The sequence below is a fragment of the Acipenser ruthenus genome, chromosome 44 (assembly GCF_902713425.1).
Source record: "Acipenser ruthenus chromosome 44, fAciRut3.2 maternal haplotype, whole genome shotgun sequence".
Taxonomy (NCBI): domain Eukaryota; kingdom Metazoa; phylum Chordata; class Actinopteri; order Acipenseriformes; family Acipenseridae; genus Acipenser; species Acipenser ruthenus.
In genome coordinates this window covers 2,028,593-2,052,807 of record NC_081232.1, presented here as the reverse complement: position 1 = coordinate 2,052,807, position 24,215 = coordinate 2,028,593, and the positions used below count along the sequence as shown (strand labels likewise).

Genomic DNA, 24,215 nt, shown 5'->3' with positions numbered 1-24,215 from the left:
CAGTGCGATATACCGTATACTGAACACAATGCACACTAACACAGCACCCTCCCGACAACCACTACAGTAGACCTGGCAATGATGAGAGCTGTCCAGTACTACCAGTGATCTGTCTCGCACTTCCACACATTTACATGTACCTGGAGTTTGAAGCCTGGGTTAGCACTCCTTTAAAGAGAGGGGCCAGTGATCATGTTAATAAAGCTAATAAGAGGTAAGATAATAGATTTTAAAGAAGCCTTGTAGCTCTCATTTAAAGGTGAGGCCATCGTTGATAAAGATTCTTCTGTATTTTAACCCTTTGCGGTCCTATGTCGGACCTGGTCCGACATTGCAATTATTCCTATCCGGTCCAATGTCAGACCCTGTCCGACATCATCAAAAAGATGCAAAAAACGGGTTTCTAGTCGTTTTTTCTCCGGAAAAAGCCAAGAAAACCATTCAATGGCCGAGTGGGAGCGACAGGAGCCGAGACAAGCCGAAAAAAAAAGGGCGTATCTCATGAATAGTCATACTTGCCCCTGGCATCTGATAATGGAGGCCATAAGGAAACAAGCTGGCTGTGACTGCATCAGTGCTCAGAGAATATCACAGACATTTGCAGAGCTTTTTTCAGATGTTATAGTAATAAAATAATGACTTGGATCGCATTATTGAGGTGTTTGGTGATAAAACGAGTGATCAGGAGATAATTGATTGATCGGTATCTACGACTATTATTATTATTATTATTATTATTATTATTATTATTTATTTCTTAGCATATGTGAAAGCTATAGCGAACGAAAGGGTGGGGCGGGGCTGGAGATGCCTAGTGAGTGCTTTGTTGATATGCAGGGCCTTTTAAACCCGTTTGACTGTGGGGGAAAAAAAATACTTTTAAACAGCGCGTCTAAAATTAACTGCGCGTGTGAAAATAAATTGGACCTGACACGCACTTAACCCTTTGCGGTCCATTTATTAATCGCACGTCAGGCACACCAGGTCTAATTAATTTTCACACGCGCAGTTAATTTTATACGAGCTGTTTAAAAGTATTTTTTTTCACATTCAAACGGGTTTAAATGGCCCTGCATATCAACAAAGCACACACTAGCTATCTCCAGCCCCGCCCCACCCTTTCGTTTGCTATAGCGTTCAGCTATGTAAGAAATAAATAATAATAATAATAATAGTCGTACATACCGATCGATCATCTCCGGATCACTCGTTTTATCACCAAATTCCTCAATAATGCGATCCAAGTCATTATTTTATTACTATAACATCTGAAAAAAGCTCTGCAAATGTCCATGATAGTCTCAGTGCGCTGACGCACTCAGCCAGCTTGTTTACTATGAACGCCCCATTATCTGATACCTGATACCATGTATGACTATTCATGAAATACGCCTTTTTTTTTTTTTTTTTTTCCACTTGTCTCGGCTCCTGTCGCTCCCACTCGGCAATTGAATGGTTTTCTCGGCTTTTTCCGGAGAAAAAACGACTAAACACCCGTTTATTGCGTTGCTATAATGATGTCGGACCCAGTCAGACAAAGGACCTGTGAGGAATAATTGCAATGTCGGACCCAGTCCGACAATGGACCGCAAAGGGTTAATAAATGGACTGAAAAGGGTTAAAGCCTGGCTCGACAGTCTTTTGACTTCTCGGTCTTCCTCCCGGTTTTTAGCCGATGTACTCCATGCTCCAGGGAGGCAATCCCCGCATGATGACGTCAGGAGGGCACCCCCAAACTCTTGTGTCCTCCAGCACCCCGCAGTACCCCTCTGCAGACCAGGGACCCCCGCAGGCCATGTACGGTAAGGGAACAGCACGGGGAGCACTTGGCTTTCCCTGGCACAGTTAAAACTACAGCCTTATGTTCATGTTCTAACGTTGTTGTAGTTTGTTTTTATTGACTTGTAAAGCTCTTTAGAGATACTGTTGCATGAAAGGCGCTATATAAACAAATGAACTTGCATGTTAACAAACCTCTCTGTGAGCTGAAACTCATTCATTTGCATTGTCTACTCTTCCACAGCCACCGTGCCCCAGCCCTACCCTCACCACGGCACTCCCCTGCACCCCCACCAGCCCCAGCCAGCCAGCACCCCCACTGGGAACCAGCAAGGAGGCCAGCACCCAGCTCCCAGCCCAGTGCAGGTGAGGCGGGGCCATGAGAGGCACTGACCCAGTCCTTATTACTGCAGCCTGTGAATTGCCTCTAAGCTGTGCGTATAGATATAGAAATAGATATGATGTCTGTGCATCATATCTGTCTTTGTGTTAATATATGTGTGGGTGTGGTATCTGTCTAGTGCTGCGCTGTGTAATATTTTGTCTGTCTACTTTTATGTGCATCATGTGTGATGTATATAAAATTAATACCTGTGTATTTGTGTCTCACTCACATAAATAGTTCTCTGTGTCTTTGCAGCACCAGCCTGGTCTGGGTTCAGGGCAGCCCCCTCAGCAGGGCCTGTATCACACGGGGGCCCTGACTCCCACACCCCCCTCCATCACCCCTGGACCAAACTCCCAGTCCCCCCAGAGCGGCTACAGCCAGCAGCAAGTCTACGCCATCCACACGCAGCTGCAGCACGGCTACCCCGGCTTGGGGCAGCTAGCGCAGGTAACCACCCCCCCCTGGGGCAGCTAGCACAGGTGACCACACCCTCTACTCCCAACCTGGGGCAGCTAGCCCGGGTTCATTGTTTGGGCTTGACTCGGTTTCTTCTAGTTTTGACTAACACTGTTGAAGGCACTAGACTCTGTTTCTTCCAGATTGATCCTTTCCCCCCCTTGCTACCTGTGTTGCTCTCTCTGTCTGACGGTTCACCGTTTTGTTCCAGGCTCATGTTCAGGGTGCTCTCTCTCAGGGTCATCCTCACTCTCACCCCACTGGCTCCCACGGGCCCCCCCAGGTCATGCTGCTCCATGCACCCCCCCAGCAAGGGCACGGGGGCCCCCCCAATCACCCCGGGCAAGGGGGGCAACAGAGTGGCACGCACTACACCTACATGCACCAGGGTAAGAGAACCACCTCCTCCAGGACTGAACAGAGTGTTTGGGTTAATTCCTGTCCAATTCCAATTCCCTTTTAATCAATTGCAACACATCAATGATCAAAATTACAATTGGCAGTACTGTTAATTAGCTTCTCAGTGGCAACACATTACTTTGTCAGTTAATTAAATTTGCTTCAAGTGAAAGCAGTTGAACAATCACAACAATTATCTCCTAAAATATAAATGTGTTCAAAGGAACTGATTTGAACCCTTTGCGGTCCTATGTCGGACCAGGTCCGACATTACAATTATTCCTTTGCGGTCCGATGTCGGACCCTGTCCAACATCATCAAAAAGACGTCAAGTACAGGTCTGTAGTTGTTTTTTCTCTGGAAAAAGCAGAGAAAGCCTTTCAATGGCCGATTGAGACCGGTAGAAACCGGGGAAAAAAGAGGCGGATCTGAACAATACGCAGTCCCTTCACCACAGACATAACGGACATAAACAGACAAGATAGCTGCTTCCGCATTCAATGATCAAAGAATATCACAGACATTTGCAGAGCTTTGAGATGTTCTAGTAATGAAATAATGACTTGGATAGCATTATTGAGGAATTTGGTGATTAAAACGAGTGATCAGGAGATGATTTATCAGTATGCACTACTATGAAGAGATATGTGAAAAATACAGCGAACAAGGAGTGGGACAGGGCTGGAGATGCAGTACTGAGTGTCCTGTTGATATGCAGTGCCTTTTAAACCTGTTTTACTATGAATAAAATTACTTTTAAACAGTATGTCTAAAATAAACAGCGCCTGTGAAAATAAATTGGACCTGACAGGCGCTGAGTAAATGGACCACAAAAGGTTAAAAATGAATTGGAAATAAAAAACAGGAATGAACTCAACCCCAAATACAATTAATAGAATGAACCCAGTACTGAGTTGAACCTCACTACACATGCATTGGACACTAAGATTAGTGCTGAGCTGTGTCTTACTGCAGCGTTACAGGACACCAGGCTAAGCGGGATTGTCTTGACTATCGGGAGCCTGTGAACTCAATTCCTGAGTTTTTTTTTTGTTTTTTTTTATTTCCATATTAATTCCGTTATCGGAATAGCTGTTTATCATTTGAGAAATGTGGCCAAATTAAAATCTGTATTGGATGTGAGGGATTCAGAGATGCTGATGCATGCATTTGTAACTTCTCGTCTTGATTATTGCAATTCTTTGTTTGGTACGCCTGCCACTAAACTGCTTTCTCATACTGGTCGGTCTCAACACATTACTCCAGTGCTTTGGTTCTTACATTGGTTACCAGTGAGCTACCGAATTGACTTTAAAGTTACTGTAATAACTTAAGGCAGTTCACGGATTAGGGCCATCCTATCTCCAAGAACTACTAACTCTATATTCCTAGTCCTTGTTTGAGATCAGAAAATGCAGAACTTTTAATTGTTCCAAATAGTCGTCTTAAAACAGCTGGAGTCGGAGTTTTTTGCTGTTGTGCTCCTCGGTTGTGGAACTCTATTCAGATTTACCATCAGGCAGGCTGAAACACTGGATTATTTAAATCTTTTTTTTTTTTTTTTTTAATGTGCTTTTAAATAATTGGTTATAACTGGAGTGTATTTTATACATGAGCTGTTTTGTTTTAAACTTTGTACAGTGCTCTGGGATACCTTGCTGTGAAGGGCGCTGTATAAAAAAAAAAAAAAATTATTGATCTGTGTTGCTTTTCTTGTTTCTCTCCAGTTCCAGTGCAGCCCCACCCCACACAGCAGCTGTCCTTCCATCCTCCTGGGAACTAAGGGTTGAAGAGAGGGGGGGGGGTGATAGATGTGAACTGACAAGAATGCGCTAGAGTAACCCCCCCATAGCCAGCCTACCCAGAGACCTGCACCCAGACTGCTTCAGGAACAGGGAGCTTCCCTGCTGAGGAAGGGAAAGACAGACTGCGCTGCCCTTTTGCAAAACTTGAAAGCAGTTTGAGATGACTTATTTTTCTTATTTATAAACAAACTCTTCCCCCCCCCCTCCTATCCTTCTTGAACTGCCCTGTTTCGATCACCCCTTCCCTTCCCTTCCCTTCCTCTACTCATCCTCCTGAGTGAACTCCTGTTCTGCAGACACCCAGACGAATGGGGAAAAAGACAAACTGAAAAAAGGACTCGACAGAAATACAAAACTGACTTCTTTTACTTTGTTAAATAATAAACAAAAAAAAATACAAAAAGGACAAAAAAATAAAGTTTTAAACTTACTAAACTAAAACCAAACCGAACTCCAGAACTGCCTTTTCATTCAGTGTGTGTGTGTGTTCGAGTGCGTAGGGTGGGAGGAGGTGTTGGAGATGTGGTTTCACACAGAGGGGATGGAATGGGCTATCAAGGACTACCTAGCTACGTTGTTGATGCTGAGATCTTTTAAGACTCGACAAAGATCAATCAGCTGCTAGGAACCAGATGAGCACTGATGAGCTAAACGGCCTCCTCTCAAGCAGAGAATTTTCTTTTCTAACCCTAGAATTATTCTAAAGCCCCTTTCACACCGGCACTCCTCTAACTACTGTGGCTACCTGGGTCACAATCCCATGTAGTGTGAAACCACATACCTGGGTCGTACCCGGGTCCCAGCGACCCACCTCAGGACGTGGGTCGACACACTTTGACATGGGTTGAGCGAGACAAAATGCGTGATATCCTTTTGAACCGATGCAATAACAAACAGCCACGCCTGTGTGAAGGTTTCACTTGCGCAACTTTTCTGTTTAGCTGTATTTTTGTTGATTGAGACACAGCATGAGCCAGACTGCAGCAGGGATATAGAAACATTTGCTCTAATCAACATTTGTGCCGATGGTTCAATCCAGAGGAGTGGTTGGAAGCGTCAGTCACAAGCTGCTTTTGAGGCATTGTGCACTTGCGTGTGTCGCCCATGTCAACCCTTCTTTATGAAAAGCCTTGTGAAATCGCGTACCCGACCCGCATGACACTGGGTCCTGACCTGGGTAGAGAATGCCAGTGTGAAAGGGTCTGCCTAGTGTGAAATTATCTATCAGATGGGCAGTCCCCTGTCATTGCGATAGCCCGAAACACATCCTCCAGCTAATCATCCCATATAGCGATTTAAGCTTTGACATTTTGCATTAGCTTTTAAAATTTATGTATCAAATTATGATTAAAATCAGACCTCGATAAATCTTTTCAGAAATGTGGGGGTTTTTTTGTTTTGTTTTTTTTTTATTTGTTTTTTTAGAAGAAAAACTTGGTTTTGGACAAATTATTTGGACAATATTTTCCATTTTCAGGATTGTGTAATTCTGGGTATTTAACCACTTCAACATTCAATGTCTCCATAATTTCTCTGCTCTGCTTCCTGTCAGAGGATGGGGGAGATGCACTGACACTGCTTGCTTCTGTGTTCTCATTGATACAATGCAGCAACTGAAATAAAATCGCCTGCGCTGTGACAGAGTGATGAACGACACTTTAGGGTTCTTAATATAGCAATTGTGTTAAGAGATTCGTATATATAAATATACATCTCGATTATTATGGAAGCCCAGTTCCGCCACTAAAAAAACAACAAAAAAAAGCCTGTCGACTTACTGGGCGCGTTAAGTGAGCAGCTCAGTGCAAGAACCCAGTTAACGGCGAGTTCAGTTCTGCTCCCTTGGAGCCGCTGAGCAGATTTCATCGGTGAGCCTCTCAGTCACTTAACGCACCCACTTTCTCATACTTAGGAGACTCTCCGTAATTATGATTTACTATCTCGTAATTATAACGTTTGTCTCTACCGGCTTTCCATAGTATACAAATAAGTTGTATGTGTGCAGTCTATTACACCGAGCACTTTTAAGAAGCCAGGCAACTGATAATATTTGTGTTTGGTTCTATTTTGTTCCACATTCCCAATTGGAAATATTATATACTCCCTTGCCCTATGGAAAAGTGCATCTGACATCAGTCAGTATCTTTTATAGAAGACTGGCAGATGCAGGGTCTGTCCCCAGCTGTTGTCTGGATGGCACCCGTTGCATGAAAATTAAGGACTGCTGTAACCTGTAAGGTACAGGTATGGCATGACTGAAATGAAAGAAGTTATTTACAAACTGCTAACTTAAGATCAGGCAACAGTCTCTTGACACAGGGCTTGTACCGACAGACTGGAGAATTGCAAACGTAATACCGATCCACAAAAAGGGAGACAAAACCGAACCAGGTAACTACAGGACAATAAACCTGACTTCTATTATATGTAAACTTATGGAAACTATAATAAGATCCAAAATGGAAAATTAGCTAGATGACACAAAAATAGGGGTTGTGGCAAACACCGTTGCAGCAGCAAAGATCATTCAACATGATCTAGACAGCATTCAGAACTGGGCAGACACATGGCAAATTACATTTAATAGAGAAAAGTGTAAGGTACTGCACGCAGGCAATAAAAATGTGCATTATAAATATCATATGGGAGATACTGAAATTGAAGAAGGAATCTATGAAAAAGACCTAGGAGTTTATGTTGACTCAGAAATGTCTTAATCTGTGGGGAAGCTATAAAAAAAAAAAGCAACAAGATACTTGGATATATAGAAAAAAGTGTTGAATTTAAATAAAGGGAAGTAATGTTAAAACTTTACAATGCATTAGTAAGACCTCATCTAGAATATTGTGTTCAGTTCTGGTCACCTCATTACAAAAAGGATATTGCTGCTCTAGAAAGAGTGCGAAGAGCACTGTCTAAAAATGTGTAATAAAAAATGCCACCATTATTCCAGAACCCTGTAACATAGCATTCTGAATGTATATTATTGATATTAATATTAGTATTATTATTTTAAAAAGTTAGCTTGATCTACTGGAATAGTGGATTTTAACATGGGTAATTTAAGTCATCCAGTCTTCAAATATTGATTTTACAATTCAACTCTAAACGGAGCCAATCAGTTTGAAAAGGTGTGTTTTTTTTAAAATAAATCTTAACAGTTTGCTTACAAATGTATTAGCGTGACTAATCAACTCACAGTGATGACTAGGTGAACAGAACTCTGATAAATTCAACACTTTGAGCAGATTATGAGCAACATAAAAGGCTATATTAAATGATGTTGTTTTTACTTTTATCTTCTGTTTCTGTTTGTGAAATCTTCATGATTTTGTGTGCGGTGGGGGTGTGTAGGGGGTTGTGTGTTTGGGTGTCTGTATGGGGGTGTGTAGCAAGGCTAATCTGGCCTGCTCTATGAACCTGTTGTTAGGCTGATGATACTCAGCTATATCTGTCTTGAAAGCCAGTGAATACTTCTGCTGGGGTGCTAGTAGCTGCTTGCCTTGCAGACATCAAGTGTTGTATGTCTGTGGCAAAGTGGTTTGCAGTGATGATGCAGTGCAGTAGAATAATGACCCGACACAGTTCCACTGTGAAAGGAAGCTTTTATTAGTACTTTAAATGCAATGCACACCAGTGTGTAATGCCCAGTCAAAACCCCACGGGGTTCAGTCCCAAACTAATAATAATAATAATAATAATAATAATAATAATAACACACAATTCATACATCCACACGATCACAAGTTCAATAGCGACTGAGGAAAGGGAGATCGTGTCTCACTAACCTGCTTGATTTTTTTGAGGATGCAACATCGACCATGGATAATTGCAAAGCATACGACATGGTTTATTTAGGTTTTCAGAAAGCTTTTGACAAAGTCCCGCATAAAAGATTAATTCTCAAACTGAACGCAGTAGGGATTCAAGGAAATGCATGCACATGGATTAGGGAGTGGTTAACATGTAGAAAACAGAAAGTACTGATTAGAGGAGAAACCTCAAAATGGAGTGAGGTAACCAGTGGTGTACCACAGGGATCAGTATTAGGTCCTCTGCTATTCCTAATCTACATTAATGAGTTAGATTCTGGTATAGTAAGCAAGCTTGTTAAATTTGTAGACGACACAAAAATAGGAGCAGTGGCAAACACTGTTGCAGCAGCAAATGTCATTCAAAATGATCTAGACAGCATTCAGAACTGGGCAGACACATGGCAAATTACATTTAATAGAGAAAAGTGTAAAGTACTGCACGCAGGCAATAAAAATGTGCATTATAAATATCATATGGGAGATACTGAAATTGAAGAAGGAATCTATGAAAAAGACCTAGGCATTTATGTTGACTCTGTAATGTCTTCATCTAGACAATGTGGGGAAGCTATAAAAAAGGCCAACAAGATGCTCGGATATATTGTGAAAAGTGTTGAATTTCAATCAAGGGAAGTAATGTTAAAACTTTACAATGCATTAGTAAGACCTCACCTAAAATATTGTGTTCAGTTCTGGTCACCTTGTTACAAAAAGGATATTGCTGCTCTAGAGAGTGCAAAGAAGAGCGACTAGAATGGCATGTCGTATGCAGACAGGCTCAAAGAATTGAATCTGTTCAGTCTTGAACAAAGAAGACTACGCGGTGATCTGATTCAAGCATTCAAAATCCTAAAAGGTATAGAAAATGTTGACCCAGGGGACTTTTTTGACCTGAAAAAAGAAACAAGGACCAGGGGTCACAAATGGAGATTAGATAAAGGGGCATTCAGAACAGAAAATAGGAGGCACTTTTTTACACAGAAAATTGTGAGGGTCTGGAACCAACTCCCCAGTAATGCTGTTGAAGCTGACACCCTGGGATCCTTCAAGAAGCTGCTTGATGAGATTCTGGGATCAATAAGCTACTAACAACCAAACGAGCAAGATGGGCCAACCCAACAGAATAGAATAGAATGGAATAGCATAGAATAGGATAGGATAGTACCCAGTCAGCACTCATATATGTTACCCACATACACGCCAGTCGCGTTTTACTGTCTGTATTAAGAATAAAATTAATTCCCATTAAAATATCTTGCAATTATCTATTCAGTATTTCTTCTTAAAAATATATATTTTTATTTTATTTTCTCTTGTTCAGCGCTTTGAGGCAAATTTTTGTGAAAGGCGCTATATAAAAATAAAGATTGACTGCTTGATTAAGTAGTGTTGTTCCGAAAAATCTAGTGTTCCACGTCCCCACGTGCTACAACTGTTTAAATAACGTACCGGTCATTTCTCTTTTCATTGTTAACATCCTGACAACTTTTTACACTTATAACTTTAAAGTCTGTTTCAAAGCTCTTTCGTGAGCAAGTAGTCTGACTGAAGTTATCCGGCAACAAACTCCCCATCCCCAGCTGTACTGCTTTCCTAGAAGAGGGAGAACATTTCGTTATGACGTTTTAAATCATTGCGAATTGAAATTTCTGTTAAGATACTGTACTGTACCAACGAAACAACTAGAGCACATCTAAGTGGTGCCCTTTCAGCTATGTATTTGACACTATCTTTTTTTGTGTTCCCTGAAAAACAGACAAGGGTTCGAGCAACAGAATGAAATAGACCGATATCTGCCACACCCTTTAACCATCACTGCAGTCAACATTTTAAAGGGTTGTAGGTGTGAGTGCTGACTGTAGAATAGAAGAGACTGCAGCAGTACAGAGGAGGTAGAAACAGGAGCTTCACAGAAGATGTAAGCTACCGCCCCCTGGAGGACAAAGACTAGCCTGCAGGTGTTTGAGCTCACCAGGCCAGTCCGCGGGCACTGTGGTGCGACGGAGTAACTCAGTCCTCAGCCTCCCTAACCCTAACCCTAACCTTCTCTGACAACCAGGGCCTGTCAGCTGTCCAGTTGAGCTAGAACACAATTAAGAGGCAGTTTTTCTTTTTAAAACAAGGCACTTTTTATTTATGTGCACAAAAAGAACCAACACATTTTTATGGTGCAATGGTTAATCTTGTTCATAAAATCATCTTTTTTTTTTTTTTTAAAGCAAACAAGCAAATATGTTTTTTTTTTAATGTACCAAAGTAATTTTGTTCTGTAAAAACCTGAAACTAAAAAAAAAAACATATCTGTTTCTATATCCTAGCTATACATTTTTAAAGTTTTGAGGTTAATGGTTAAAAATATTAAGGCTAAACTCAGATGAAACCTCCCAATACATTTTTTTAATCATATATATCACATTTGCACCACCTTCTGGCTAAATACTGTTACTGTGCTGTTGTTGCATTTAAAAGGAATGTTTTTTCTTAAGGGGGATGTTGATACTGTGCTTGTAACCCCTGATCCCTGACAAGTCCTCTCTACTCTCTGTTCTGTATCAGTTCAATCTGATCTTTGGTTAGAATGCATTCTAGTGCATTACCCAAGACAATACTTTAAGGAAAATAAAATAAAATAAAATAATTATTTAATACTGCATTATTTATAATACTAGCTGCCCTACACAACACTTCTACTCATTCAACTGAGTTACTCCCACTTTACTACACAGTTACTCTAGTATTGCTGCCACAGTCAACATCTTGTACTGTGAAAACTTTCCACTCTATCGAAGAAATTTAGTTTGAATGTAATTTGAATTTAATACATTCAATGGCAAATGTTTTGCCTAGAAGTCTTTCTAATGTTTTCTGTTTATTTGAGCATTTCTGAATTCACCACTTTTCAGTGTTTAATGGTTCTGGATGAATTTAATTCAAATCAGGGCTGCTCTAAAGAGCCATATTGATCACCAGAGAGACCAAGAACTATCAGTAAAGACAAAGCCACTCAATAGTAGTGAGTACGCTGCAGTATTTCATTGTGAATTGGGCTGTGTTTAGACTGGAGTCGTGCAGTCTTTTCAATCTTGGTGGACACTTCAATAAGAGAGCTGATTGGGGAGCTCCGTGGGGTCATGGGGTCATGGGGTCATGGGGCTCGAGAGCCATTCGCTGGACAGTTTTAGACAGTAACTCAGTAGAAGTGTAGTAGCACAATTGTGAAGTGCTTTGCTTTTCTCCCCCTCTCTCTATTTCCCCACTTTCCCCTCCAGTTCACAGATTCTCTTGTTCTGTTCCTCCACGACTGTCTTCAGCTTCTTCAATTCATCAATCAGACTCTGCAAGTCCTGGAACAGAGGCAGAGGTCAGAGGTCAGGCAGAGGTCCGGGTCGGGTCTTGTTGACCGGTGTGTTACTGGTTATACTGGAGTGGTACTGGTTATACTGGTGTGTTACTGTTTATACAGGACTGTTACTGGTTTTACTGGACTGTTACTTGTTTTACTGGAGTGTTACTGGTTATTCTGGAGTGGTACTGGTTTTACTGGAGTGGTACTGGTTATACTGGAGTGGTACTGGTTATACTGGAGTGTTACTGGTTATACTCACGCTGGCTTCGACGCTTGGCCGGGCGGTAGCCGTGGTTTTGGCGAGCAGCGTCTTGTTCACTTTGAACTCTCGTGTTTTCGTCGCCGCAAAGCCGTCCCTCAGCGAGATGAGAATCAGCTCCCCGTCCCGCCCAGCGAACCAATCATCTGCCTCGACCGAGGGCTCCGGCCCGGCCGTGTCGGGATAGAGGTCCTCCTGGAACAGGTCTGACTGGAACGGGACCATCAATACACCATCAATACAGGATCAATATAGGATCAATACACCATCAATACAGGATCAATACAGAGTCACTGTCGGGATAGAGGTCCTCCTGGAACAGGACACAGTCACTAGAGAGTCAATACGGAATCAATGCAGAATCAGTACACATTCACTACAGAGTCACTACAGAGTCAATACACAATCAATACAGAGTCAATACACAATCACTACACAGTCACTATAGAGTCAATACACAGTCACTACACAGTCATTACATAGTCACTACACAGTCACTACAGAGTCAATACACATTCACTACACAGTCACTACATAGTCACTACACAGTCACTACAGAGTCGCTACACATTTACCTTGCGCGGGACGGTCATCACAATTGGCTCACACTTTCTCTCATGGAGTTTGTAAAATCTGCAGAGAGAATAGATTGAACTGGGAATTATACGAGATTCATCTGAGAATCACAAATCCACAAACACACACATTCAAAGCTCCCATTCTCTCTCTCTCTCTCTCTCTCTCTCTCTCTCTCTCTCTCTCTCTCTCTCTCTCTCTCTCTCTCTCTCTCTCTCTCTCTCTCTCTCTCTCTCTCTCTCTCTCTCCATGTCCCTTGCTCTTTCTCACCTAGCGATCTCACACTTGTTGACTTCCAGGCCTCTCTTGGGCATGTATCCCAGGCCCCTCTGGGACTCCTTGCTGGTGTACATGGAGAGGTAGTGAACGTAGGGCTGCTCATCGGTGATCTCGAAGTACCGGATACTGCTGTCCCCCTGCAGGGAGAGAGAGAAACGGAGAGATTTTAAATAACAATACAGAAAACAAAACATCCCAATTCAACCACATTTAACCTTCAAATTGTCATGTGTGTCTGTGTGTGTGTGTGTGTGCGTGTGTGCTTCAGTGTCAGTGTATCTCAGTGTGTGTGTGTGTGTGTGCCAGTGTCTGTGTCTATGTCTGTATCAGTTTATCTCATGTGTGTCTTACTGCATCTCAGTGTGTGTCTCACTCTAACTGCGTGCACGTCAGTGTATTTCAGTCTCAGTGTATATCTCAGTGTGTGTGTTTAACCCCTACCTTGCCACACAGATACACGATGCCGGTGTCGGGGTCAAAGAAGGGCAGCAGCACTCCACTGCTGGTGTCCAACTCCTGGAGAGTCAGGGGCTCCTCCAAGTGTTTCTGAGCAAGAACAAAACATTGAGAAGACAAGGGCAATATTGCAGTACAGAGACTGCGCAGCGCAAAGTGCAATACACACAGGACGGTGAAAAATAAAAAAAAGCCTATCTTAGAGAATTAAGAGTTTGCATCGCTTGCGGTGTGCAGTAGTTCATTTAAATTGGGTTTCTTTTCTTTTTTCTCTCTGTACTAGTCCGGTATGAACTGGCCCTTAAAAGATGTGAATTTCGCAGTGACCCCTCAATTTCCATATTTCCGCAAAATCCCTAATTAGGTAGACCCCTAATTATGACCCTAAAATCAGATGGGGGTACGCGGTAGACTACATTATTTGGAAGGGGGTACGGGGCCTAAAATGTTTGAAAACCAATGGTATAGACAAATGCAGTGCAGTAAACACAGTGCAGTGTAGTAGAGACAATGCAGTGCAGTGCAGTACAGAGACAGTGTGTGTAGCTCAGCACTCACCGGGTCCCACAGCGCCACCTGTCTTTCACTCATGCGATTGAAGCCAGTTGTCAGGATCTTCCCCTCCGACACGAAGATGGCGCGCACCGGACGACTGCCCTCGTGGGGCTTGTCTTTCTCCTGGAGAGGAAAGGGGAAGACGTGAGGAGACAAACATTATTCCTGCACCCACTGTATTACAATGTGCAGTAAATGAACACACATTGTTATACAACAAGGAGGCTGTGTGGTTCAGTGGTTAAAGAAAAGGGCTTGTACCCAGGAGGTCCCCGGTTCAAATCCCACCTCAGCCACTGACTCATTGTGTGACCCTGAGCAAGTCACTTCACCTCCTTGTGCTCCGTCTTTCGGGTGAGACGTAGTTGTAAGTGACTCTGCAGCTGATGCATAGTTCACACACCCTAGTCTCTGTAAGTCGCCTTGGATAAAGGCGTCTGCTAAATAAACAAATAATAATAATAATAATAATAATAGTCATTGAATATGTTTCTCGTATTCGATGCTGCTAAGCAGATGTTTAATCATTCCGCGTTGCATAAAGCAGATGTAGACGGGTAATTGCACCAAATTCACCAAATGTTTAATAAACATCTTCTCCTGTATCTCAGTGGGCTGTGTCTCCACTCACAAGCACCACACTGTGAGTGTGGGCTGTGTCTCCATTCACAAGCACCACACTGTGAGTGTGGGCTGTGTCTCCACTCACAAGCACCACACTGTGAGTGTGGGCTGTGTCTCCACTCACAAGCACCACACTGTGAGTGTGGGCTGTGTCTCCACTCACAAGCACCACACTGTGAGTGTGGGCTGTGTCTCCACTGACAAGCACCACACTGTGAGTGTGGGCTGTGTCTCCACTCACAAGCACCACACTGTGAGTGTGGGCTGTGTCTCCACTCACTGTGAGTGTGGGCTGTGTCTCCACTCACTCACCACCACCACACTCCCTTTGCGTGGATCGATGACTCTGATTTTCTTGTCCTTGCAGGATGTGACGATCTGGCTGCCCGTGGCGTTCCAGCAGGCGCTGTAGATCATGTCCGTGTGCATGGAGTCCAGGGTGATAACCGGCTCACCACGAGCCACGTTCCAGATGATCACCACGTTATCACAGCCTGAAACACACACAAGGCCAGAGTCAATGACACAATACACACACACACTCACGCACACACACTGCCAGTCACAGCCCTGTAACAGAATGGCTGGGACATTTATCCCCCCTTTTATCCCACTCAGACCCCTCACTTCTTAAATATCTCAGCATGTATCTCAGTGTGTGTCTCTGTGTGTCTCAGTGTGTCTCAGTGTGTATCTCGGGGTGTTTGTGTATCTCAGTGTATATCTCGGGGTGTATCTCAGTGTCTCAGTGTGTATCTCGGGGTGTCTCAGTGTGTCTCAGTGTGTATCTCGGGGTGTTTGTGTATCTCAGTGTATATCTCTGGGTGTCTCAGTGTGTATCTCGGGGTATATCTCGGGGTGTATCAGTGTATCTCAGTGTCTCAGTGTGTATCTCGGGGTGTCTGTGTATCTCAGTGTATATCTCGGGGTGTATCAGTGTATCTCAGTGTCTCAGTGTGTATCTCGGGGTGTCTGTGTATCTCAGTGTGTATCTCGGGGTGTATCAGTGTATCTCAGTGTCTCAGTGTGTATCTCGGGGTGTCTGTGTATCTCAGTGTGTATCTCGGGGTGTATCAGTGTATCTCAGTGTCTCAGTGTGTATCTCGGGGTGTTTGTGTATCTCAGTGTGTATCTCGGGATGTCTCAGTGTGTCTCAGTGTATATCTCGGGGTGCCTCTGTATCTCGGGGTACCTGCACTCAGAAGCACGTTGTGAGCGGTGGGGTGCCAGCTCAGGATTCCCACTCGTTTGGAGTGCCCCTCCAGGGTGACCACGGGCTCTGTGATTGGCCGAGTCAGACCCCCATCTGGGATCTCCCAGATCTGAAGAGACAGACAGACAGGCAGGCTCTGTTATTCAGTATTCATCATCATTGTTATTGTAGATACACTGTACTGGTCCACAGGGGGCGTGTGGTTCGGTGGGTTTATAGGGAGTGTCAAAAGGGTCTACAGGCTGTCTCTACGGGTTGTTTATGGTGCCTATAGGGGTGGGCTTCATATGGTCTATAGGGTGTGTATAGGGGTTCATAGGGTCTATAGGGGTTCTATAGGGGTTCATAGGGTTCATAGGGTCTATAGGGGTTCATAGGGTCTATAGGGTGTGTCTATAGGGGTTCATTGGGTCTATAGGGTGTGTCTATAGGGGTTCTATAGGGTCTATAGGGTGTGTCTATAGGGTTCATAGGGTCTATAGGGGTTCATAGGGTCTATAGGGTGTGTCTATAGGGGTTCATTGGGTCTATAGGGTGTGTCTATAGGGGTTCTATAGGGTCTATAGGGTGTGTCTATAGGGTTCATAGGGTCTATAGGGGTTCATAGGGTCTATATGGTGTCTATAGGGCTTCATGGGGTCTAAAGGGTGTGTCTATAGGGGTTCATAAGGTCTATTGGGTGTGTCTATAGGGTTCATGGGATCTATAAGGTGTGTCTATAGGGGTTAATAGGGTCTATAGGGTGTGTCTATAGGGTTCATATGGTCTATAGGGGTTCATAGGGTCTACAGGGTGTGTCTATAGGGGTTCATAGGGTCTATAGGGTGTCTATAGGGGTTCATAGGGTCTATAGGGTGTCTATAGGGCTTCATGGGGTCTATAGGGTGTGTCATTTGGGTCTCACCATGACGGTGCAGTCCTCTGAGCCGCTGGCGATGATGTTGTCGTTGTGCGGACACCACTCGATATCAAGAACAGGACCGGTGTGACCGCAGACCAGTGGCTGAGACATATCAACACGCCCCGTCTGAGAGAGGAGAGAGGAGACAGGGTTAAACACAGAGAGACACAGAGGAAGAACGAGAGAGAGGAGAGAAACACACTGACACTGAGACAGAGAGAGAGACAGAAACAGAGAGACTGAGATACACAGATACAGACATGGGTAAAAGCGGTCTAATGCACAGATTAACTGGAACCATGGCCTGTTTGGAGTAATTAATTATTAAACTTAGTCTGACACTCACACAGAGACACACATAGAGACACACACACAGAGACACACCACAGAGACACACAGAGACGTGCACACACACACACACACACACAGACACACAGACAAACACACACAGAGACACATACACACACACACACACACACACAGACACACAGACAAACACACACAGAGACACATACACACAGACATACACACACAGAGACAGAGGCACACGCACACACACACACACACACACACACACACACAGAGTCAGATGAATTTAATTTAATTTCAAGAAAGCATTTCAAACATGCTGGCCGCTTCCCCCTCCCCCTCCCTCTGTCCCTCTCTTCTCAGCATCACACAGCTCACTAAAACCACTTCATGTTTTCAATATTACCACTTCCTGTACCAGGCCCACGACAAGCACATCTCCTTTTAAGGTAAAATATATATTTAATGTTTTCAAATATAAGATTCCTTCATATTTTTCAGCACAGAGAGGTCTGGTAAAGCATATTAAAAAACAAACCATGGTAAACTAACCCTTACAAAAGTTTCCCACAGTAAAAACACAGCAAAGTGTAATAAAGCACCGTGGAAGCACGGTAAAGCTTAGATAAGCATTGTAAAGCACAAAAACAAACCATGTATAATTAAGGGTACAGGGCTTAATGTAAGAGGAGGGAGAGGGGAAGGAGGGATAGCTGGAAAGGAGGGAGGGAGGGAGGAGAGGAGGGATAGTTGGAAAGAAGGGAGGGAGGAGGGGGTGGAGTGTACTCTGGTCTCTCTCTCTCACCTTGCTCAGCGGCAGCACCATGAACGCCCCGCCCCCACTGGCCTCCACGATCATGGCCACGAATTTGGGGTTGACGGTGCAGAAGTTGCTGTCCCACGTCATCTGAGAGATGCGGACGTCATCATAGCACTGATCAGCCTTCACGCCCTGACCAAACACATGCCTGAACTTACTGGAGCGCACCACCTTCGGAGCCATTGTACTGGGAGCACTGGGAGAGAAACACAGAGGAACGCATTAGGGACTGGGAGCACTGGGAGAGAAACACACAGAAGAATGCATCAGAGACAACAGCTGCCAAACGTTTTGCATCATCTAGAATTTTAGGATTGAGACATACTTTAAAAAATATATACATGAACATAATTTAACAAAAAGAAACAAAATGATATCGCAAACGTCTGCCGGAGGTCATAATAGTAGTATTTCATGTAAGATTTCGAAATGTCACATTTTTCAATTTTTGTCAGTTTTTTGTTAAGTATATGGAAAACTACAAAGTGTTATTCAATATGTTAAGGCAACATTATTCATCAGGTTTCACATGACTTTATGAAGCAAAATGAGTTCATTCTATAGGGGGGTGCAAAACTTTTGGCCAGAGCTCTAGACTGGGAGAGCTGGACATTAGAGGAACAAATGAAGTTTTTTTTTTCTGAATCATTGAACTAAATCACTAAAACACAGTACTAATTCACCAGCCTCTCAGTCCTGCCTTTCCCCTTTCTCTGGAGCATGGGTTCCGAACTGGAGGGGGTAGGTGATGCAGAGAGAGACAGGCGGCTGTCCACCCCCTCACTCTATACCAGGAGCGTTTTCATTTTGAAACTTTAGTCTGCTTCTTGAGAAATTCAGCGTGAAACTTTTACAACAAAACAGGAAGTTTGCAGCTGAGTGTCTCTGCAAGTTGCGCGGAGGACTAAAGTTAGATCTGAAACCGATAAACCAGAAGAGAGTCAACCTCAAGCCTTCCTGTAAGCTGCACAGCAAAACCGAAAATGTTTCTCAGACACCAGGAGATAATGCAAACACAACAGAAAAAAAAGAGAGAGAGAGAGAAAGAAAGAAAACGACTTATAAGGACATGATCTGGCAGACACATCACACCTCCTATTTCCGTAGTGAAAGGGATAACTGTCGCTGCTAAATCCGGTCCAGGGTGGGGTCATTTTTTAATTCAAACAGGTTAATTAGACTCTAAATAACACCTCAGTTTAAGGCCACATCACTATTAAGACCTATTTTTTTACAGTCCTGATTTGCTCCTATTGACAGCAATGTAAGCCTACTTCAATATTAAGGCCTCCCTGTGCTTTATTACACTTTGCTGTGCTTTTACTATGGGAAACTTTTTATAAGGGTTAGTTTACCCTGTTTTTTTAATACACTTTACCATACCTCTGTGCTTTACAATGCTTCCCTATGCTTTACCAGACCTCTCTGTGCTTTACAATGCTTCCCTATGCTTTACCAGACCTCTCTGTGCTTTACAATGCTTCCCTATGCTTTACCACACCTCTCTGTGCTTTACAATGCTTCCCTATGCTTTACCAGACCTCTCTGTGCTTTACAATGCTTCCCTATACTTTACCACACCTGTCTGTGCTTTACAATGCTTCTCTATGCTTTACCAGACCTCTCTGTGCTTTACAATGCTTCCCTATGCTTTACCATACCTCTCTGTGCTTTACAATGCTTCCCTATGCTTTACCAGACCTCTCTGTGCTTTACAATGCTTCCCTATGCTTTACCATACCTCTCTGTGCTTTACAATGCTTCCCGATGCTTTACCACACCTCTCTGTGCTTTACAATGCTTCCCTATGCTTTATCAGACCTCTCTGTGCTTTACAATGCTTCCCTATGCTTTACCAGACCTCTCTGTGCTTTACAATGTTTCCCTATGCTTTACCAGACCTCTCTGTGCTTTACAATGCTTCCCTATGCTTTACCAGACCTCTCTGTGCTTTACAATGCTTCCCTATGCTTTACCAGACCTCTCTGTGCTTCACAATGCTTCCCTATGCTTTACCAGACCTCTCTGTGCTTTACAATGCTTCCCTATGCTTTACCAGACCTCTCTGTGCTTTACAATGCTTCCCTATGCTTTGCCATGCTTTACTGCACTTTACTATGTTTTTACTATGAGAAACTTTAATAAGGACATGATTCTAGACAGTCTACAGGGTGTGGTAGGTAGTTTCCTGTTTTCTGAACCTATGGTTTGCAGGTACTTTCAATTCTGCTCTGTTTCTTACTGAAAGACCGCAAGCAACACAATGAACTCCACACCCTGACAAAGGCAGTTACAAAGTTTCAACTCATTTCAATATAACGTAGCTTTAAGGCCACCTCATAAAAAGGCAACCCCTGTGTTCAGTATTAAGGCCAAAATCAGGAGTCCCAAACTACCAAACCCCCTGACAACTATCATGCAACAAGACAGAATAATCAAGCTTCCTCCACCATGACCCCTGAGCCACATGACCTGTGTGCCACTCTGTGAGCCCAACAGAACAAAACAGAGCGGAGCAGAACAGAACAGAACAGAGCAGAGCAGAGCAGAGCAGAGCAGAACATAGCAGAGCAGAACATAGCAGAGCAGAGCAGAGCAGAACAGAAAAGAGCAGAGCAGAACAGAGCAGAACAGAGCAGAACAGAAAAGAGCAGAGCAGAACAGAGCAGAACAGAGCAGAGCAGAGCAGAACATAGCAGAGCAGAACATAGCAGAGCAGAGCAGAGCAGAACAGAAAAGAGCAGAACAGAAAAGAGCAGAGCAGAACAGAGCAGAACAGAGCAGAACAGAGCAGAACAGAAAAGAGCAGAGCAGAACAGAGCAGAACAGAAAAGAGCAGAACAGAAAAGAGCAGAGCAGAACAGAGCAGAACAGAGCAGAACAGAAAAGAGCAGAGCAGAGCAGAACAGAGCAGAACAGAAAAGAGCAGAGCAGAACAGAGCAGAACAGAGCAGAGCAGAGCAGAGCAGAACATAGCAGAGCAGAACATAGCAGAGCAGAGCAGAGCAGAACAGAAAAGAGCAGAGCAGAACAGAGCAGAACAGAGCAGAACAGAAAAGAGTAGAGCAGAACAGAGCAGAACAGAGCAGAGCAGAGCAAAGCAGAGCAGAACAGAGCAGAACAGAAAAGAGCAGAGCAGAACAGAGCAGAACAGAGCAGAGCAGAGCAGAACAGAACAGAGCAGAACATAGCAGAACAGAGCAGAGCAGAGCAAAGCAGAGCAAAGCAGAGCAGAACATAGCAGAGCAGAGCAGAGCAGAGCAGAGCAGAACAGAGCAGAGCAGAGCAGAACATAGCAGAGCAGAATAGAGCAGAACAGAAAAGAGCAGAACAGAGCAGAGCAGAGCAGAGCAGAGCAGAGCAGAACATAGCAGAGCAGAGCAGAGCAGAGCAGAACAGAAAAGAGCAGAACAGAAAAGAGCAGAAAAGAGCAGAACAGAAAAGAGCAAAGCAGAAGAGAACAGAGCAGAGCAGAGCACAGCAGAACAGAAAAGAGCAGAGCAGAGCAGAGCAAAGCAAAGCAGAAGAGAACAGAACAGAACAGAAAAGAGCAGAGCAGAGCAAAGCAGAAGAGAACAGAGCAGAGCAGAACAGAACAGAAAAGAGCAGAACAGAGCAGAGCAGAGCAGAACAGAAAAGAGCAGAGCAGAACAGAGCAGAACAGAGCAGAGCAGAGCAGAACAGAGCAGAACAGAGCAGAACAGAAAAGAGCAGAGCAGAGCAGAGCAGAGCAGAGCAAAGCAGAAGAGAACAGAGCAGAGCAGAACAGAACAGAAAAGAGCAGAACAGAGCAGAGCAGAGCAGAACAGAAAAGAGCAGAGCAGAACAGAGCAGAACAGAGCAGAGCAGAGCAAAGCAGAAGAGAACAGAGCAGAGCAGAACAGAACAGAAAAGAGCAGAACAGAGCAGAGCAGAGCAGAGCAGAGCAGAACAGAAAAGAGCAGAGCAGAACAGAGCAGAACAGAGCAGAACAGAAAAGAGCAGAGCAGAACAGAGCAGAACAGAGCAGAGCAGAGCAAAGCAGAAGAGAACAGAGCAGAGCAGAACAGAACAGAAAAGAGCAGAACAGAACAGAAAAGAGCAGAACAGAACAGAAAAGAGCAGAACAGAGCAGAGCAGAGCAGAACAGAAAAGAGCAGAGCAGAGCAGAGCAGAGCAGAGCAGAGCAGAACAGAAAAGAGCAGAGCAGGCTTCTGCTACTACATGCAGCAGTATCTGTTACAATTCAGGATGAAAAATTAAAACTGAAAAAACAATGCAATTATTATACTGGTAGTATTTTACAGGAAATCCTTGCCTTGTATGTGAAATAGCTTCTAACAGCTCCCCCCCCCACCCCCACCCCCCCCACCCCCACCCCCACCCACTCCCCTGGTTCCTCTTCTATAATATTTGTTTTGCAACTCCCTGTATATCTATACATGCAAATAAATACACTTGCAGAAATGATTTTGTTGCAGTGTAAAGTTTGCACCCAGATTATTTTCTGAAATTAAATTTAAAAACAATGTCTAGGTCTTTTCGTTCATTTTTTTAAAATAATCTTTTTAGATTTACGCATATAATCTGTAAGGAAAAAGCACAGACCGGCTCTGCAGCGCTAAATGCGCGCCTGTCTTCAACAGGAAACAAGCGAGTTCTTTGCATTGATTATTGAGTACGTTTAACTGAGCGCTTCAAGAAAATAATAATGAAATATACCTTTTTTTAAAAACATATTTTACAGATACACAGTTTGCATAAAATGAATAACTGTACAGAAAATAACCGCATCTGTTACATGTGTTGTATACAGGAAACGCCCGCGCAGAGCACACCAATATAGCAGTACTGAATAATAATAATAATAATAATAATAATAATAATAATAATAATAATAATAATAATAATAATAATAATAATATGTACTGTTATTTTTTTAAGTATTTTAGTAACGCAACCTCATTCACTGCTCACTATCAGTATCACAGACTAGCCCGTCCTGTGATACACATTCGATCTATAATGAAGCTCACGGGCTTCTGCTTAGTCTATAATTAAAATCATTGATCACACACACACACACACACACACACACAAACACACACACACACACACACACACACACACACACACACACACACACACACACACACACTATAAAAGAAAGCGGTTCCTACCTGTATGTAGTTTATAAAAAGCGAGCTGTGCCGGGGCCGGGTGCACGGAAGTATAATGACAGATGCCTTATCAGTAACGGTGACTTTTTATTTCAGAGAGAGAGAGAGAGAGAGAGAGAGAGAGAGAGAGAGAGAGAGAGAGAGAGAGAGAGAGAGAGAGAGAGAGAGAGAGAGAGAGAGAGAGAGAGAGAGCGCTACTTCCCCTTTTAGTATAGGCAGCGCCCTCTCTTTTTCTACTCCTCCCTCCCCAATGTATACCCCGATTGACAATCAGTCAATCAATCAATATTTATTTTATACGGCGCCTTTCACAGCGGACCACCATCACAAAGCGCTACAAACAGTAAAACACTGTGGATGCGTGTGACATACAAAACCATATGAATAAGATGGAGTGAAAAACCTGAAATAGCAATTTACACAACAGATCATAACAGATACCAGTCTTAAAGAACACTGAAAGCAAGAGAGAACAAGGGTACACAATAACAATAACAATAATAATAATAATAATAATAATAATAATAATAATAATAATAATAATAATAATAATAATAATAATAATAATGACAGCATGTCCTTCGTACTTCCCAATATTACTAATAATGGGACATGTCTGATTATTGATTAAGAAGTTGTTTTTTTAAAAAAAAATCTTGCATGCATTGTCGCCAGGACCTATTTGTTTATTTAAACATTATAAATGTGCATGTTTATTTAAACATTATAAATGTGCATGTTTATTTAAACGTTATAAGTGTGCATGTTTATTTAAACATTATAAGTGTGCATGTTTATTTAAACATTATAAATGTGCATGTTTATTTAAACATTATAAATGTGCATGTTTATTTAAACATTATAAGTGTGCATGTTTATTTAAACATTATAAATGTGCATGTTTATTTAAACATTATAAATGTGCATGTTTATTTAAACATTATAAATGTGCATGTTTATTTAGGTAAGACGATGAATTAAACAGGTGCTGAACAAGGAGCAAAAATACATATTTTACTGACCTTTATGAAAACTATAAACAGTCGTATAAATATTGTTTTTTAAATGTAAAACTA

At 42.9% G+C, this 24,215-nt stretch overlaps 2 protein-coding genes across 3 annotated transcripts in view; one reads left to right on the top strand and one right to left on the bottom strand.

Moving 5' to 3' along the window:
- atxn2l (ataxin 2-like) overlaps positions 1-6,119 on the top strand; it is a 39,562-nt gene extending 33,443 nt beyond the window's left edge. Inside the window, exons 18-22 of one of the 2 annotated variants that reach the window (XM_059012470.1) lie at positions 1,673-1,802; positions 2,024-2,145; positions 2,420-2,614; positions 2,835-3,012; positions 4,750-6,119. In XM_059012470.1, the coding sequence (XP_058868453.1) occupies positions 1,673-1,802; positions 2,024-2,145; positions 2,420-2,614; positions 2,835-3,012; positions 4,750-4,805 (681 nt within the window). In that variant the 3' untranslated portion in view covers positions 4,806-6,119. The remainder of the gene's footprint in view (positions 1-1,672; positions 1,803-2,023; positions 2,146-2,419; positions 2,615-2,834; positions 3,013-4,749) is intronic. The other variant, XM_033997798.3, reaches the window with a different exon arrangement.
- A 4,627-nt stretch (positions 6,120-10,746) lies between these two features.
- Positions 10,747-23,248, bottom strand: LOC117398960 (coronin-1A-like). The gene is made up of 11 exons (XM_033998054.3): positions 23,140-23,248; positions 17,966-18,176; positions 16,855-16,977; positions 15,930-16,059; positions 15,050-15,231; positions 14,117-14,236; positions 13,544-13,648; positions 13,094-13,239; positions 12,823-12,880; positions 12,248-12,457; positions 10,747-11,986 (listed from the first exon to the last, which is right to left on the bottom strand). Exons 2-11 carry the CDS (start codon positions 18,161-18,163, stop codon positions 11,888-11,890), a joined length of 1,371 nt encoding a protein of 456 aa, XP_033853945.1. The 5' UTR covers positions 18,164-18,176; positions 23,140-23,248; the 3' UTR covers positions 10,747-11,887.
- Between the last annotated feature and the right edge of the window lie 967 nt (positions 23,249-24,215).